Raw genomic sequence first — 17,715 nt, forward strand, 5'->3', positions numbered from 1 at the left:
GAAGCGAGACAGGCTTCCTATGACAGGCACGTTCAGATTTTTGGTATGTTTTGATCCATTCATCAAATGGCTGTCACCATGGGTATGCTATCAGAATTGCCCTGGCACCTGCTTCAAGGGAAATCACTGATTCTGGCCTGACTCTCTGTTTTTTTTCATCAAGGCTCGTGATGCACAGGAACATTCTCAGGGACATGACCTGCTGAGCTGTGCAGGCTGGTGTTTATTTTGGTCGGGTTTTTTCTGGTGCGGTGCTGGTTTTGCATGTCCTCTACGCTTTTGGATTAAAGTTACTTGATGGTGCATGTTGATTCAGTGGGTGGAAAGGTCAGTATTTGTAAAACATTTTTAGTTTGCTTTCATTATTTGTCCATAGAACAGTGCTTGGGTTTCAAAGTAATGCTGAGTCTTTCTCCATGGATGCTGGAGAGGGAAATGTGTATTGTCTGGGGGTTTTTTGTGGCCCCCAAGAATTTATAAGTTTGCAGAATTTGTGCTTTCCATTTATGGGCAATTTAGTTCTTTGGCTTTCCAGGGGTGTTCTTTGTGTGCATATGGAATCTATTACACATGATTGGTAGATCCTTTGTAGATTTTAGAAACAGTAAAGATGGGATTTCACAATATAGGAACTATGAATTAAACTGAAACTCCCTAAAAATTTGAAAACTGTTTGTCTTCCTAAAACTGGAAATGCATAAATAGTTTGTAAACAGTGCAGTAGGGGTTTTAACTAAAGAAAATAAGACATTCAGCTGCTAAACTTTCAGGGTTTGGATTTCTGCAAAACCTCATGACTACGATCAGCCTGTCCGTTGAGGAATCTTAAATGTTTGAATTCATGTGGTTCCACCATAACTTTCAGGAAGGAGAGTTCAGAGAACCCCCTGCTTTTTCAGGCCGCTGTTTTTGTTGCCAGGATAAAAAGATGTGCTGTAGGAAGGTCTTGTGGTAAACCACTGTTCAGGAAGGTGAGCTCTACAGAGCCTTGAAAGCTGAGACTAATGGGCTTTATCCTTGACCCAGATACGCTGGATTCCAAAGGGGGGAAGGTGGATGTCATACAATAGTTTTCAAAGAGCGTTCTTTAAAACACTCATCTCCAGGTCTGCTTTGATAATTTGGTTTTAGTCATTTGCTTGGTTGTGGACTTTCTCTCTTAGCGCTTTTGTTTTCTTTGCCTCTCCTCCAATTCTTTGCCAGTTCTAAACCGCTTTCCCCTCTTTTTCAGAGGCTTTCTTGAAGATATGGGACACGCCCTGTCTCAGTCTTCTCTTCCAAAATCTTTATATGCTGTGTACGTGTTAACAACCGTGTCTTTGAGGACCTCGATGCCTCCAGTGAATACTATAAGGTGAAAAATAACATTATTTGTTGTTCGGTATTTGTGGTGACAAAGATTTTTAAAAGTATTCACCCAAAAATTTTGAGATACCCTCTACAGATCCTTAGTTTTGTCTTGGAATTTGGTCTCACCTTTCTTTCCATGTGCTTGGGAATACAAGTGTGGAGAGTCTAATTAGCTCATGCCCAAAAGAAGCTCTGTGTCTGCATTTAGAGACCCAGCATAGGGCAAGAGGCCGTGGATGGGATGATTAGAAGCACGGTGGGTTTAGACCTAGGTCACTGATTGCTCTCTTCTAATCCCATCTTGTGGCTTGTGCATTTTGCTTTTTTGTTATGGTTTTATGCCTGCCTGAGGATGCTGGGATCTGTGTTTAAAGCCTGTTATTTGTGATGACACTCAGAGTAGATATTCTGTGGTCCCTTCTGAACATATTATGTGATTGAGTCCAATGTCCTCCTGTCACAAGACGTGACTCAGGAACAGCTATTCTTCCACCATCATGGAGAGATATGTAGCCCTGATAAAAGGAAGCATGTACTTATAGAGGCTCAAGGGAACCCAGCAAAGTATAAATTGCTTTTATTCAGCAGTTATGCCTTCTGATGTTCTGTCTGAGAGGACAGAGACATCCACGTGGAGCCTGGATGAAAGCAGCTCTTTCCTGTAAAGTCAGGGGCCCTACTAGGAGACCGTGTACCTAGAATTTCACTTGATAGCTCCCCTTATATGCTCAGCATTTGCTGTGCTGTCCTTGTCACTCTGTAATGGCTCTGAGCCACATCTGGAATTAGCAATGTTCATGTATCCTTAATGCTTCTGTGCCACTTGTCTCCTCCCTGGCATTTTCCTGTTTCTCAAATGCAGTTTTAGTATCTTTGTACTGATGAGAAATCAAATGACATTCTGAGAGTGGCACTGAAAAAAATCCCTTTTCAGAATTTACGCTGCTACAAACCAGTTCTGTTGAACTGAAGCAAGTGCTGCTTTGGGGAGACCTGAGTGCAGCCTTCCAGCACCTAAGGGGGCCTACAAGAAACCTGGAGAGGGACTTTTTATAAGAGCATGTAATGACAGGACAAGGGGGAATGGCTTTAAATTGAAAGAGGGGAGATTTAGATTGGTATTGGGAAGAAATTCTTCCCTGTGAGGGTGCTGAGGCGCTGGCACAGGTTGCCCAGAGAAGCTGTGGCTGCCCCATCCCTGGTAGTGTTCAAGGCTAGGTTGGACAGAGCCTTGGGTGACATGGTCTAGTGTGAGGCATCCCTCCCCATGGCAGGGGGTTGGAACTGGATGATTTTAAGGTCATCCTTTATGGTCAAACTCAAATCATTCTATGATTCTATGATCTTGAAGGTCCCTCCCAACCCAAACCATTCTGTGGTTCTGTGTATGCTACATACCAATGCACAATTAACTGGGATGAAGGCAGACTAAAAGAGATCTCCATCCAATCCTCATTACCACTTCTGAACTCAAGCTTTTCCCCCACCTTCCCACTTTTGGGGAGCTTCAGGCAGCCAGCCCCAGTAATTCTGGAGCGTCCAACTCACAATAAAACATACAGTAAAGCATGCCAGTGAATAGACAGTCCGATCAGAACAGCATGAAAAGCAGTGTGGAGATGGTCGGTTTAATTCAGAGTGTAGCTGCAAGGGGCACATCATCGCAGTTACAAAACACAGTTACAGGAATTCCCCAGGTCAGTCATCCTGACAGCTGCCCCATGTAGATGAAGATCTTTTTTCCTGAGTGGAATCCCATTTGCAACAGATAAAAATCCTGAAAAAGCACAGTCAGAGAAGCATAAGCTGGAATTAGATGGATACAGACAGCTCTTTCAGCTGGAAAACTGATGATGTCAAGGTTCCATTTTTACTTTTCAACCCAGAACACACAGAACTGTAAACAGAACGATTCCTTTAGAGTCAGTGGGAACCGTGAGATTCATGTGCACAGTTAGTTTAGGAGGACATAGTATTTTTCATCTATTTCAGGTACACTCATCAGAAGTAGTTCTAGCTCTTGCACAGGCTTTTGAATTTATCATCTCACATCACGGGAGCACCTGAGCAACACGTACACGGATTTTCTTACTTAAAACATGGATGAGGACGGTTCGTTATAGATTGTGTTGTGCCTTTGGAGCCCAGGGTACCTCGGAGTGTCCTGCTGGAGACCTGACGCTGCTGGCGGGCTGAGGCACTGCCGATGGGTACCGCAGCTCCTGCTGCTGCTCACACGCAGGCACCGAGTACCTTCACTTCACCGCGCACACGTAAGGTGCAAGTACGGGCGCTCGGCTCCCGGCTGTTCATAACCGGGAAGGTGCTGACTCTCGCACCCGCCTTCAGACCCGCCCTGGCCCGCTGCCCGGTTCCCTCCTGCCCAACTCCGGCGCACGCACGAAGCCGTCCCGCCGAGCAGCCTCCGGCCGGGGGTAAACGGTGGCAGGACCTCCGGGCAGCGCTCCGCCGGGCACCACACGCGGGCAGCCGGCAGTGCCCCAGCGGTAAGGCGGGCCCTGCCCGGGGGTAGGCAGCCACACCCCGGGGCGGTACGTGTGGGTACCCCCGGCCACGACGGCCCCAGGAAGGGACGATCGGCCCCCTTCCTCCCCTCCCCTCCGCGGCCTCCCCGCCCCTACCCCGCATTGGCTGCGGGTGGCTGACGGGCAGCCGGGGAGGCCCCTGCCAACCGGCGCGGCGGGGCATGCCTGCACTGGGGGTCCGGCTGCGCCGCGCCGAGCCGAGCTCCGCTGAGCTGAGGGGTGCTGAATCGAGCAGCGCCGCGCCAGTGCCGCCATGGGGGTAGAGATCGAGACCATCTCTCCGGGAGACGGTATGCGGCGGCGGGCGGGGGGCGCAGCCCTGCGGCACGGGGCCGGGGTTGCCCGGGTCCGACCGGCGACCCGACCTGGCGGGTGTCGCACGGGGCTCCGAGACCGCGGGCAGCCGCCGGCTCCGCCGCCGGGCACAGGCGGGACCGCGGGGCCCCGGTGCGGGGCGGCGGCGCGGTGCAGGAGAGAGGGCACGGCCGGCCCCGCACCACCCCTTCCCGGTCCCCTTTGGGCGCGTACCCCTGGTGCGGGGGAGCGGGGCGAGTCGGCCGCGCGGGGTCCCGGCGGTGGCGGCGGGAGGAGCCGGTGGCTCCCCGGGCGGCAGCAGCGGCGGCAGCAGGGGCGGCGGGGGGCTGGTCTGAGGCATCAGCCGGCAGCTGCCCGGAGCCCGGCGCGTCCCGGGGCCGCGGCGCTCGGCGGGCAGCGCGCCGTGCCGCAAACTTTCCGCCGCTCCTCAGCCAGCCTCGCCGCGGGGCACCGGCCGGTCGGGGCCGCATCCCTCCCGGCGCGGCAGCGGCGGGGCGGCTGCGTCCCCCGGCACAACGCGTGGTGCCGGTGAGGGCTGAGGTGCAGGCCGGGTGGCCATAGCCTCTGCCTGGCGCAGGCTCTCCTCTCCAGAGCCGGTTCGTGATGTTCTGCTCTCCCGTGGTGTTATAACACCATTTCGTAAGGTTGTGGTGGTTGTATTTTTTTTTTTAGAGGATGTAATTTCTAACATACAGCTATATGTATGTATATAATAGGCCAGATTCATCCGTGGCTGATACACAACCGTAAATAATTTGTTCAGGCCAATCTCAGCTTAAGTTTCTTGGCCCAGTATCTTTTCTTTCTTTGTGTGTGCTTCGAAATTGGCTTCTCCCTCTGTGCTGTTTAGCTCTGGGGATCAAATTCTTGTCTTGGTTGCACAGATATAAAAGCAGAATGCTTATGTGGGAATAAGTGACATTGCAGGGTTGAGAGTAGAAACAAGGGTGCAACTTAACCTCCTAATAGTACTTCCTAGCTATTAAATATATGATATATTAAATATGCTTACAATGGCTTTGTAAGCAATATGCTGTTCCAAATAAGGTTATATGGATTAGTTCTCTTGATTGCAAGTCTTAATCAAAATCAGCTGACTTTAAACACTGTCTTAAAACCACAGCTAGTCAGTGGTCTTGAGAATCTCTGCTTTTAATTCAGCTTTGATGTGAATTTGTGTAGCCTTATTGACTTGGTGTTACACTCACACAGCAGAACGTGTGTCAAGAAGGTCTGATACTCGTTTTCTCGGACCTCTATACAATAGTGCATCATTTGAATAATACCTGTTTTACCCAGGGCAGGATTCATCTCATGTAACTTTCCTCAGGCTAGGTGGCTAGTCTAAAGCAGTCTCATAGGTTTTTTCTGTAGTCATCTCCAGAGAATAATTCATCTTGCCTCTCTCTGGATGGGCTGGGTTTCCCTCCAAGCACTGCTAATTCTCCACTGTCAACAGGGAGAGCCCAGGAGACTGGCATATGATAGTTGCCTGTGTTTTAGATGGCTAAAGTTAAATGCGATAAATTCCACTTGTGGGTACGGTGATGCCCTGACTGGGTACTTATTGTACTGTGTTTTGTGCCACCATAGCTAAAGATATTCCAGCCAGCCAGGTTGATGAACAAGGCTGTTCAGATGATACTCAGAAGCACCATCTTCTCAATTTCATGTTATACATGCCAGTTCATCATGTTCATGCCCTTCTACCATTTACTGCTCGTGGTGGGTTTGGCATCTAAGCCCCAAGTATATAGTTTATGCATTACTTGTTTTATACACTGCGATGCACCCTGTAATGTGTAGCTTGTTATTGTGTTAATTCAGACTAAAGAGGCCAGAAAGCCAACTAAGATAGGAGCCTCACTTTATACCTGAATCCCCAGTTTTGAGCTTTCTGGCACGGATGTTCCTTGATAACCAGTCTCATTCAGACTTCAGGTTCTTCTCAGCCTGGGCCTTCCCCTGGCCAACCTTACTTGAGAAATCCAGGTTAGCTGCTTTAATACACTGCTGACACCTAATTGAGCCTGGAAAATCTTGCCCTAGCTTTTAGTACCTACGGTAGTACCTAGAACAGGTAAAATGGAAATGGTAATATCATTTTCCAGTGGCAATAAAATAGTTTAAGCCTTCTTTTCCTTTCAGTATGAGAATTTTAGGAGGAGCTACCAATCCTTTACAAGAACTCTGTGTATCACTGCTTTATTGTTGCCTGATGCTACAAAATTAAACTGCCTTTGTATGTGAAAGTTTTATTAAACCTCTTCCTGGCTAATTAAAGGTGCCCTTGTTAGAGCTGTCTTGAGTTAAAGGCATTAGAAATGTGAGTAGAAATGGAAATTTTCACAATGTCAAACTAAAAGTATATTTGAAAAATTACAGCAGAAACATTCCGAGAATTTTAAGGTTATAATCCATGAAGTTTTGACAGTCCTTTTGCAGTTGCAGAATGTAAATGCATATATAAGGCACACGGAAAATGTGTTGCATATTAGTGATTTGGTAACACATAGTCAGTGTTACCGGTACAAATCTCAGTGTAGCACTTTCCTCTGGAAAGATAAACCTGCCTAGCTACACAGGTCAATCAGAGAAAATAAAAGAATAACCTTTTATACTTTTAACAGGACGGACCTTTCCAAAGAAGGGTCAGACGTGTGTCGTGCACTACACAGGTAAGGCATGTTCTGAATTCCTTTGATACCAACTGTCTTGCTTTCAAGAGTGATTTCCCATTTCAGATGTTCGTTGCATTTTTTTGCTTTGTTCTGTCACTCATAATCCATTTGATTATGTTCTGATGGGTTTCCTGGGTATATTTCACTTGTAGCTGAGTGGTTCAGGCTACAGTAGCTACGTGTGCATGCTAGCAGATTTGCCGAGTGTGGCGTTCAGTGGTGAGAGGCTAACAGATGAAGCTGTGGACCTGATTCTTTAAGCCATTGTACTAGCTAATGAAATCGAGCATGAAGCAGTGAAAATGCTGGGTCCATATTTTTCCAGCCTCTGATCTTGATACAGACAATTAATGATTGTATATATCTTAAAAGCATGTGTCTGTATATTGGCAGTGAAATTCATTCCAGATTGCAGAGATCAATACAAGGTCTATTTAACACCTGCTTTATGGACTTGTATGAATCTTAAGCGGTGAGTTGGTTAATGGAGCTGTTTGTGCTGCACCTTTGCGCAGAGGGAAGATGTCCTTTAAATCAGTTTGTAACATCATGTTCTGTATATAGTTACGTAAATTGTCAAAAGAATGCAAAGGCCTTTGCATTTCTAATCCCCAGCTGGGAAATTCACATCAAGAGTTGCCATTTTATGTGGTCTTTTCCTTAAGAAGGCAAAATGTAGGTGATGGGGGAGATTGACAGCTACTGATCTGGGCCTAGATCTGTGAGGTAATGTTTCCTTCTAGCATTCAGTATAATAAGAAAGTACTCACTGGTAACTGTTGCTTGCTTTTGGTTTTGTACTTGTTTCTGTAGCTTACAACTGGAGCAAGGTCGGAACACTTTCCTGTAAATATAACTAATGAAGTAAAGCTATTTGTATTTTCAAGAAGTTTTTTGATTTAGTTTCAATTTTGTCACTCTTCAGGGAGTTAGTGCACTAGTTTGGGATGTAGCATGTCTGTGTTTAAGTTCTAGTACATTTGTATATTCAGAGTATTTTGATCTGATGAGGATTTGTAGTTTGAATTATAAGTAGTTAAATACGTGGGTCTCCCATGCCAGTCTCGGCTCTTACTGACGTTCCTCTGTAGCTTAGTTCTGGAAATAAATGTTTTGAAACTATTTTTGTGAAGATGTTGAAAGATTTGTTTCAGTTCCTGTCCAAACTTCAAAAATTTTATGAAATAAAATTGTCACTTCCCACCCCCAGTTAGTTTGAGATAAATTTAAGTGTCAGAACTGAAATGGGAAAAAAAAATACAAATGAGGCCAGTGGCTCCCACAAAGCACAGTTTTGCTGGATAAATTCCTAGAGAGTGTGAATGGTAAATGTGGAAAGATAACAAGATGCTGCATACTCTTATTGATGTTAGATACCATCTTAGATGAGGCTATCATAAGCTGGCTTTGACATAAAAGACTATAAGAAAACTCATTAAATCAAACTCCAGCGTAAACTGTGCTTCCTCCATATATCTTTCTATTGGTGCTATGCAACCTCTCTAACTCTCAGATTCCAGATATCAGAAGAAGCTCATCCTTTCAGTTCCAATGCTGTGGCAATATCTAAGCAGTCTTTGGTGGTAATGTTTTTAAAGGGGGCCCATGGTTAGTGGATAAAGTGTTTTCTTCCAGTGGTCTGTGAAGCATGTGAGAAGGATGGCATAGGAATGTCAAGTTTTAATTTAAAACTATTCTATCTGAATACAACATAACTTCTTTTTATACTGATGCAATTCCAGATATGTCTGGGATTGATCTTGAAATGATCTCTGTCTTATTTATATAATCTTATTAGGCTTCACTGCACTTAATGCTTATCGTTACCACACTCCTGTGAGTCCTGCTTTAGGAGGTGGGTAGCTAAGTTAGAGATGTCTGCAGATATATCCAGAACATCTGTCTTTTCACCTAAAATTGGACTTAAAATTAAGACACCTAGGTGCAAGGAAATGATCCAGAAATCCTGCTTTCCAGAGCTGCTTAATACTGGGAGTATGTAAAGCTCACAAGTTGTTCAGCCCTTGTGTCACTCTGGAGCTAGGCAGATACCTGTGGGGAGGTGTGGTGGTCTGGGAAATGAGGGAACCACGCACTGACTGGACTGCACCAAGGTCTAGAGATCATTTGGATCCCCAGAAAAGCCTAACTTCACTGGAGTGCTCTGAACACAGCTCTGAATCCAGCATCAAGCACAGCAGAGAGCAACTTTAAGTCAAAAACAGTTTGTGGGGAACCCACTTTATGCATAATAGCCAAACAGTTGTTTCAGATGCGGCAAACCTATGCTCAGTTACCTTTTCCAACAGAAGAGAGTCATAGCTCTGTTTCACTGAATGACAGTACGGTTTGGGTTGGAAGGGACCTTAAGGATCATCTAGTTTCAACCCCCCCAGCATGTTTGCCACATCCTTAATTGCAACCATTATGTTCTTGAGGAGGAGAAAGCTGAATTTTCCTGCTCCTTCCAGTTTAGCTTGGGACATTCAGCAGTGAAGAATGGGAGAGCCATGGGCAAGAAAAGGAGCAGGCAAGATGATAATTGGTTCAGGCACTCATGCAGGAGTATTGAAGGAGTTGTGTTCCAGTCCCTGACTTCAGGGATTAATTTTGTACTTTTTTAAATCCAGTGATTTTTCCCCTACAGTGGTGTCTAGTCTTGGCAGCTTGCTAGGCCATGTAACTTCCTGCAGTGGCCCTACCTCTCTCATACGAACGCACACACTGTGGTGATGCAGCTCCTTAGCACAAACATGGTTGGTTCCATGATTCCCTGAAGGGCTAGGATTTTGCGCATGCATAGAAAAGACTTTGCCTGTTTACTAATTATTCATGTCTTGAGAGGAGACTAGAAGGAGCTTGTTCTGCCAGAGCAAGTTAGGAATTTCTAAGAAGACTCAAATGAGGAGCAGGCTGTGGACTCTATTTTGTCTTACTTCCCCATCTTGCCTTCCCTGTCCAGGAATCTCATAGATGTGCATTCACCATGTGATGGGGAGTAATCGCAGAGAGCATGGACAGGAGGGGACTCATAATACAGGAGTAAAAGGCCTGTGGCTTCCTTCTGAAGTGTCTTTGGGGGAAAAAGGCTTTTAGGAGCAAGCTGTCTGGATGCGTTGTCCTGGCAGTCCGTGCAGAAAAAGTCCAGAGGGTGCTGAAGGCTGGTACCCTAGGTATTTGGCAGAACTTTAGAGTCCTGTCTGCTCATCCTCCAGGATCTTATGATTCATGCATCGCCAAGGTAGGGATTCAGCAGGGTAGTTTCTAGTCTGACGTCCCTACACGTTCTGGAGAAGTGGGAAGTGAGAACTGGAATCTCCTCAAGATGAAGGAGAACTGTGACTGAGTTTTACACTTCTGCTGTCAGCACTCTAGCTATTAGGCTGTTATATGCGGCAGCATTATCTCTTTCTCTCCTTGTTCAACTAGATGTATAATCTCAGGAGCACACTTTGTAGTTTGATTCCAAAATGCATTTTATGCCTTAATGGACAGACCTAGGTTCCCATGGCAGTGGGAGTTAATGTGCAACCTCACTAGGGAACAGTTTAGACGGAACCTCTTAGTTTAAGCCTTAAGGAGTAGTTCTTGGCTGCTTTACAATTAGAGCAGGATTTTTGGATTACCCTGCAGAAGTACCTAACTGCCCTTTCTGGCTACATAACATGCCTTCGTGCCTAACTGGTACTGTAAATCACCTCTTGATTTTTCAGCTTTGGCCAGCCTGAGTTAAGTATACAAATAGCTGCTCCAGATTATTGCAGAAGATTAGATAGGAGGACTGTGACAGAACATGAAAACAAGTTCCGATCTTAGGATGTGATGGAAGAATGTGGTCAGATTCCCGTATGTTTTATCTTTGTTAAGAAATGTAAAAAATACAGTAATTTCTTCTTACCACCCAGCATCAGTGTTGTGTCTCAAAAGTTACCTGACACAATATTTTAAAAATGGGATTAACAGATAAGGTAGCGCGTTGGCACCGAAGTGCATTTCCAGCGTTTCCATGTTTTTGTCAGGGATTTCATTGAGCAAGCTTCTGAAAGCCTTTGGCAATCTGCTTACTCCTTCTGTTTTCCATCTGCAAAATGATAGTTGTACTTTGTCTGTCTCATGTAGATAGATTGCAAGCAATTTGAGGTACAAACTGCCTCCTTCTTCATGCCTAACGTAATGGCGTCCTAATCTTGATTGGGTCTTCAGGTTACACTGCGGTACTGATAGCAATATAAGTAAACAAATTACAGTGTCATTAGTTCTGGAGTGTGTCAATGGAATTGAGGCATTTTCTTCAGTTTCATTTCCTGTGTTTTACATTTGTTGACTCTGGCAATGGGAATTAGCAGTGCAGAGTTTTCAAAGATTTACGAAGGTGATACAAAACATGACTTTCAGTTAGAAATGTGCCTAAACAAAATGTTTGCTGAGGTCGGGAATGCTCTGTCTAGAGACTGGGGGGTAAAAGCTGTACTCAGGAAACTGAATCCCAGTCCTGGCCCTCTTGTTGGGTGATGGTGTGCCCTCAAACAAGCTTTGTGTACGCTGGTCCCAAATCTGCTCTTAATAGTGAGAGGGCAGGTTTTTTTCCAAGTTATTCAGAGCTGACATTCTTTCCTGTTGTCCCATGTAGCTTGTGGCACAGCTGAACTCTTAACCTCTTAATCTTTCTCCTTGGCCACCTATAAATCTGTGATATCAATACAACTACCCTTTTTAAGAAACTAGTGATGTTCGGTATTTGTGGCGTGCTGGAATAGTGAGATGATAAAGGCACACTAAATCATTAATTACTTAGTAAACTGGACATCTATCAGAGAAGATTTTCTGTAGACTTTTTAGGCTAGAGCAATGGCTACAAAATCGCACCAAATACATTTAGAGTAGAACAGAAATAGACTATTTCGGTTGGAAGGGACCTACAACAATCATCTAGTTCAACTGCCTGACCACTTCAGGGCTCGCCAAAAGTGACCTGGTCTAGTGGAGGGCAGAACTAGATGATTGTTAAGGTCTCTTCCAACCCAAACCATTTTATGATTCTGTGTTGTTAAGGGCATTGTCCAAATGCCTCTTAAACACTGACAGGCTTGGAGCATTGACCACCTCTCCAGGAAGCCTGTTCCAGTGTTAGACCACACTTAGTGAAAAAATGCTTCCTCGTGTTCAGTCTAAACCTCCCCTGGTGCAGCTTTGAACTATTCCCACATATCCTGTCACTGGATCACAGGGAGAAGAGATCAGCACCTCCATCTCTACTTCAACATTTCAATACTGAGAAGTAGATTTATTTATGCTTTTTTTAATGCTTAAAGTGAAATTCCCTGTTGAAATAAATGAATACTACTCCATTTATTTCAGCTGAGTTGTAAAACTCATTCCATTTTAGGAAGCAGGCCTTTATTTAAGGCAGAACAAATGATTAATTGTTCTTTTTCTAGTGATGTAAGGACAAATTAATATCATTTTCTTTTCCCATATATTACCAAAATTACTATATATTGTTTCTTTGGCTTTGGCAGTGGTGTAGCATTGAGAGTTATGGTTGTCTCTGTGAAGTTGAAAGCCTTTTTTTATATTTTTTTTTAATAACAAAAGCATACTGCATAGATGCAGATTAACAGTAATTTATAGAATATGCTTGATCTATCATGATTTTTTTAAAAAAAGCATTTTCTATTTGATACAGTACAAACATAATGCAATTCCCTTGAAATAACTCATGCCAAAAAGATAACAGATCTGCCTATTTTTCTTGGATCAAAATCAAACCAGTCTTAAGCATGTGTAGTAATAGCCAGAGATTTCTCTATACTGACACACTCAAAAAGACTAACATAAATTCAGAGTAACTTTGCAGAGTCATATATTTGTCTATGAGCTTCGGCATCTGTATGACTGGGTGTACATTAGCTTCATGTGAAAGCACTTTGTGCCTGGTGAGTACAGGAGAATGTTACTTCTTTGGTCATCAGAAACATCTATACCACTCCAGTGGGAGCTGTGTATGTTTATCTGAGGGGAAAATTGAAGTAAGGAAGGAATTTAATCAAAAATCTTTGTCTCCAGGAAGCTGTCTAGCTGGGTTTGGGAGAGGATAGTGAACACCTTAATGAAGAGTTATCATTAATAAGAACTGTATTGTAACAGATGTTAGAATTGAGCCTTGAATTATAGCCAACTAAATCTCGCTTACCTAGAAAGAGCTTAATTGTTTTATCAAACATGTTCCCAAGATACATTATACCAGGAGAGTGTGATGTCTGTCCATCTTCTGGGGCCTGCCAATTTTCTGTATTTTTTTTTTTTTACTTAATTTCTTCAAATTGCCCTGGTTTGAAAGGATGAAAGCCTTTTACTTCTGCAGAGATCTTGGTGGCAGCTAAGCACTTACAAGCATCCTTTTCCTTTGGTGAAATATAACTGTAAAAAGCAGTTTTAATCCCTAGTGAAGAATGTGGTCTTTTCCTGCCCCTCAGAAACGATTTGCAAGTCTCAAAACTCCCTTGGTAAAAGAAGTAAAATTCTCATCTTTGCTTATTTAATGTAGATTGGTTACCTCTGGAAATGTTTTAGCAGTGACTTCAGCCTGATAGTGATCAGAGTCCAGAAGCAAAAGTTCGAGGAGAAGAGATTTCTCCTACGCATTTTACTGCCAGCTTAGTGATTGATTCAGGTATATTACTTGCTCTTTCATTTTTTAAATTTGACAGAAAAGGGGACTGTGCCTCTCCAAATGGTGATGAAATTAATGTTTGCAAGTACTGTGAGAGTTGCTGTAAGGAGAGGCTATTGACATGAAAAAATGATTTGATGAATATAAAACGGTTCAGAAATTTGTAAGGAAAAATGTAGCAGCTGCAGCAGCTGAATTGGGGAGTTTAAATTGAACATACCAGATTGTTGCCTGATGGAAGAGGATCGGTGTAATAAACTGTAGCCTCAAGTTTCCCGATTGCTCCTCCTTTGCGCTGAACACTGCATTACTGTGTACTGTGCCCATCAGTTGCACTGAAATTACTTGTGGTATTAGGTGCTGTTTGATGTGGGTGATTGAAACAGAAAAGGAGCTTGAAATTATCCAACAACATCCTTATTGGCAACCTCAGCTGAGAAGTGATGGCTTGACTAAGAACGTGAAGTCTCTTCCCGTAAAGGTGTTCTCCATGGCATTGAGGTGTTATTTGGACAGCTGCTAACATGCTTTGTGCAAAGAAAGGGAAGACTTCAGGATTGCGTGTGAATGCCGTCTTATATTCATTTAGGAAAAAGACAGGATGAGGTTCTTTCTTGGAGAGTAAAGATGATAATAAAAAGATTTCTTCAAGATAACATACATGGGCACTTTCTCCTCTGTAGGAAACACACTGAATGATTTGGTGACTGCTCGCTTTGATTCTGGAGCGCCTACTAGCCTCTACAGGATTTCCTTTCATGGAGGAATTGTAGCGTCATGATCCCTTCCTATTGTGCATAGAAATGGAGCTGATAGCAAATAATTTAACCTCCTACTCCTACATCACAAAAGCCTTGAAGAAGTGGATTTCAAGATATTAAAAAAAGGTTCACAAAGCAGATTATGTAAAGTAGCAGGGGACTTACAGCCTCTGTTCATCAAGTTTTTAAAAGCTCAGAACTGCTCCAAACCAGTGCCATCTTTTAGAAAATTAGGCTGCTGTTCTCAGACAAAATATTTTTGCTGGGCCCTCTTTGCACTTATTTTCAATGATTCCAGTGTGCCACTCTGCCTGCTTGCAGCTCATATGTGTATTTAGGGACTAGGACCTGAAAGGTTTGCATCAATTCTTGATCATTAGAATTCCAGATCCTTGCAAGAATTACATAATTTTCTAATAATTTATGGCCCCCAAAATCAAAGAAATAACTGTGCAATGAGTAGCATTTGTTAATGTAAAATGTACAAATGGTTACTATCTCAGGTAAATGAGAAAATCTGTCAGCTGGCACCAGTGATAGGCTCGTCGCCCTTTACTGACAAAATAGAACTGACATCACCGTATTTACTTAATTAAGAAGTCTAAATTGAGAGCTTAGTTACCTTAAGCTACCTAAATAGTTAGCCTTTGGATATGCCTCTCTCTATCAATTAGATAAAAAGCTTAATGCGGTTCCTAAGTCAGGCAATGCAGGTAGGCAGGGTTTGTGGAAGAGGTACTGTTTTCTTAATTACACAACATGTGGTGTCATCTCTCTGCAGTGGATACGTGGCAGCCACGTTCAGGTGTATTACCCAAGCAGTTGCTGTGTGGCCGGAGATATCTGCAGGCTTATGATCCTCAGAGCAAAATGGGTTGGTCTGAGTGCTGCAGTGATGTGTGTGGGACATCCCTGGGGAGGACCATTCCAAGATGCACGTACAGTGCCCATCTTTTGGCGCTGATAGGTAACGGAATGGGTGGGCTCAGAGGAAACACGTACTCCTGCTGGAAGCAGTGATTTGGCGTTGGCATGAGTTCTGCTGAGTCTTGCTGAACCAGTGCCAGGGGGCTTTATATTGAAAGTGACATCTCTCAATTGAGATACATTATTTAGCTTTAGTTACTCAAGGGCATTGTAAATCTTTTTTATTTTTTTTCCACAAGACTGCTGGCTGCAGAAGTTTATACTCCCTTGCACATCACTCAGTGCGAGGGATCTTAAATGTTGTAGCCATGGTGTCATCAGGCAGAGCCAATGGATCTTTGTCGCTGGGGCAGCAGCCGATCCATGCAGTCAGGCAGTATAGTCCTTTGTCTCCAATCCAGCTTCCTAGGTCTTCTAAAACTCAGTGTTACAGCAGTGGTTGTGAGGCACACTTGATTTGTAGCTCTCTGTCTCTGCTTATAGTATCCCAAGTCTGGCTTCCCCTTCCAAATCTTTTCCATTTACTCCTGCATAGTTACTGGTTCTTAGTTTTCTCTTGCTGCTCTAAATCACTTCCCTTTGCACACAGATGCAGCTGCCTTGGTTTAGCAAGGTTCTGTTCTCAGTGAGAAATTGAAGACTTTTGGTTTGGTAAGGGTGGTTTCCTCCTGGGCAGAGGAAAAGACCTAACAATTTGTTCATTTTCCAATTTATGATTGCTACAAACAATACACTCCCTCATGCATTGGTTCTGTCTAGTTTTAAATGACCAAAGTGAATAATGATAAAACCCATTGAAGTTGCTGCTGTTGCAACATTAAAAGTAGCATCTTTCTGTTGAAATTCTTTACCCTGCATTAGGAAAACAAGCAAACAAAAACCCCACCAAACCAAAACAAAAATACCAACAAAACAAGTGGTTGTTTGGAAATTACACTGTAATACTATAATAATATAGGGATTACTATAATAATATAGGGATTATAGTTATGGGAATTTATACTTTCATTCTTCTCTGTGTATAAATTTCTATTTCTGTTATAAGCAGGGATTTCCAGGAAAAGAGGAGGGCCTCATAGTTCGAGAGGTGAAATCTAGCCATATCTAGGGCACATAAAAGAAAATGGAAGATGAGTCACATCGTGGACAAGTTCCTGAGGCATCACCATGAAGTGTTGCCATTTCCAGACTGCAATGTACGATTTTCAGCCTCAAGAATTGAAGTAAATTTTTGTTGTTGTGAAAGCTGTACTTTTGGTGGAAAAGCCTTTCCAACAAATTTTATTTTGAAAGTTGAGGATCTGACACTGGAATTCATAGGCTAGCTGCCAACTCTACTGTAGAATTACAGAATGGTTCGGGTTGAAGGGACCTTCAAGACCATCCAGTTCCCACCCCCTGCCATGGGCAGGGACACCTTCCACTAGACCAGGTTGCTCCAAGCCCCGTCCAACCTGGCCTTGAACACTGCCAGGGATGGGGCAACCACAGCTCCTCTGGGCAACCTGTGCCAGTGTCTCACCACCCTCACAGTGAAGAAGTTCTTCCAAATACCTAATCTAAATCTCCCCTCTTTCAGTTTAAAGCCATTACCCCTTGTTTTGTCCCTGCAGGCCTTGGTAAAAAGTCTCTCCCTGTCTTTCTTATAATCCCCTTTTAAGTACTGAAACTCTGCAGCAAGGTTTCCCCAGAGCCTTCTCCAGGCTGAACAAGTCCAACTCTCTCAGCCTGTCTCCATAGGAGAGACATTCCAGCCTTCCAACCATTTTCATGACCCTCCTCTGTTCCCCTGGCTATGGTTGATTTTCGGGGCTGCAAGCATACATTATCCAATTCTTCATCCACCAGTATACCCAAGTCCTTCTCCATAGGGCTGCTCTCAATCCATTCATTCCTCAGTCTGTTGATACTGGGGACTGCCCTAATCCAGGTGCAGGACCTTGCACTTGGCCTTGTTGAACTTCATGGGATTCACATGGGCCCACTCCTAAAGCCTGTCGAGGTCCCTCTGATGGCATCCCTTCCCTGAAGTGAGTCAGCTGCATCACACAGCTTGGTGTCATGTGAAACCTTGCTGAGGGTGCACTTGATCCCACTGTCAATGTCATTAGTAAAGATATTGAACAGTACTGGTCCCAGTATCAACCCTTGAGAGACACCACTTGTTACTGATCTCCATTTGGACATCGAGCCATTGACTGCATCTTTTTGGATGTGGGCATCTGGATTCAGCTAATTCCTTATCCATTAAATAGTCCATCCATCAAATCCATACCTTTCCAATTTAGAGACAAGGATGTTGTGTGGGACCATGTCAAAGGCTGTACAGCGGTCAAGATCAATGACATCAGTTGTTCTTCCTTTATCCACCAATGCAGTCATTCCATTGTAGAAAGTCATCAAGGTAGTCATACTGGTCTGAGATAAAGAATGTACATTAACTAAAATTTGTGGCAATATTT

General features: G+C 43.9%; 1 protein-coding gene across 4 annotated transcripts in view; it reads left to right on the forward strand.

Annotated features, from left to right (window-relative positions):
- Nucleotides 1-3,744: 3,744 nt before the first annotated feature.
- FKBP1B (FKBP prolyl isomerase 1B) overlaps nt 3,745-17,715 on the forward strand; it is a 45,481-nt gene continuing 31,510 nt past the window's right edge. The window contains exons 1-2 of one of the 4 annotated variants that reach the window (XM_030490303.1): nt 3,745-3,857; nt 6,842-6,889. Coding sequence is in view for 2 of the 4 variants with exons in the window: in XM_030490298.1 (XP_030346158.1) it covers nt 4,150-4,186; nt 6,842-6,889 (85 nt within the window). In the remaining 2 variants the exon portion in view is untranslated. Of the gene's footprint in view, nt 3,858-3,968; nt 4,187-6,841; nt 6,890-17,715 lie in introns of those variants that run through there. The other 3 variants (XM_030490298.1, XM_030490300.1, XM_030490302.1) reach the window with 3 other exon arrangements.

This window comes from Strigops habroptila, chromosome 6 (assembly GCF_004027225.2).
Source record: "Strigops habroptila isolate Jane chromosome 6, bStrHab1.2.pri, whole genome shotgun sequence".
NCBI classification, from domain to species: domain Eukaryota; kingdom Metazoa; phylum Chordata; class Aves; order Psittaciformes; family Psittacidae; genus Strigops; species Strigops habroptila.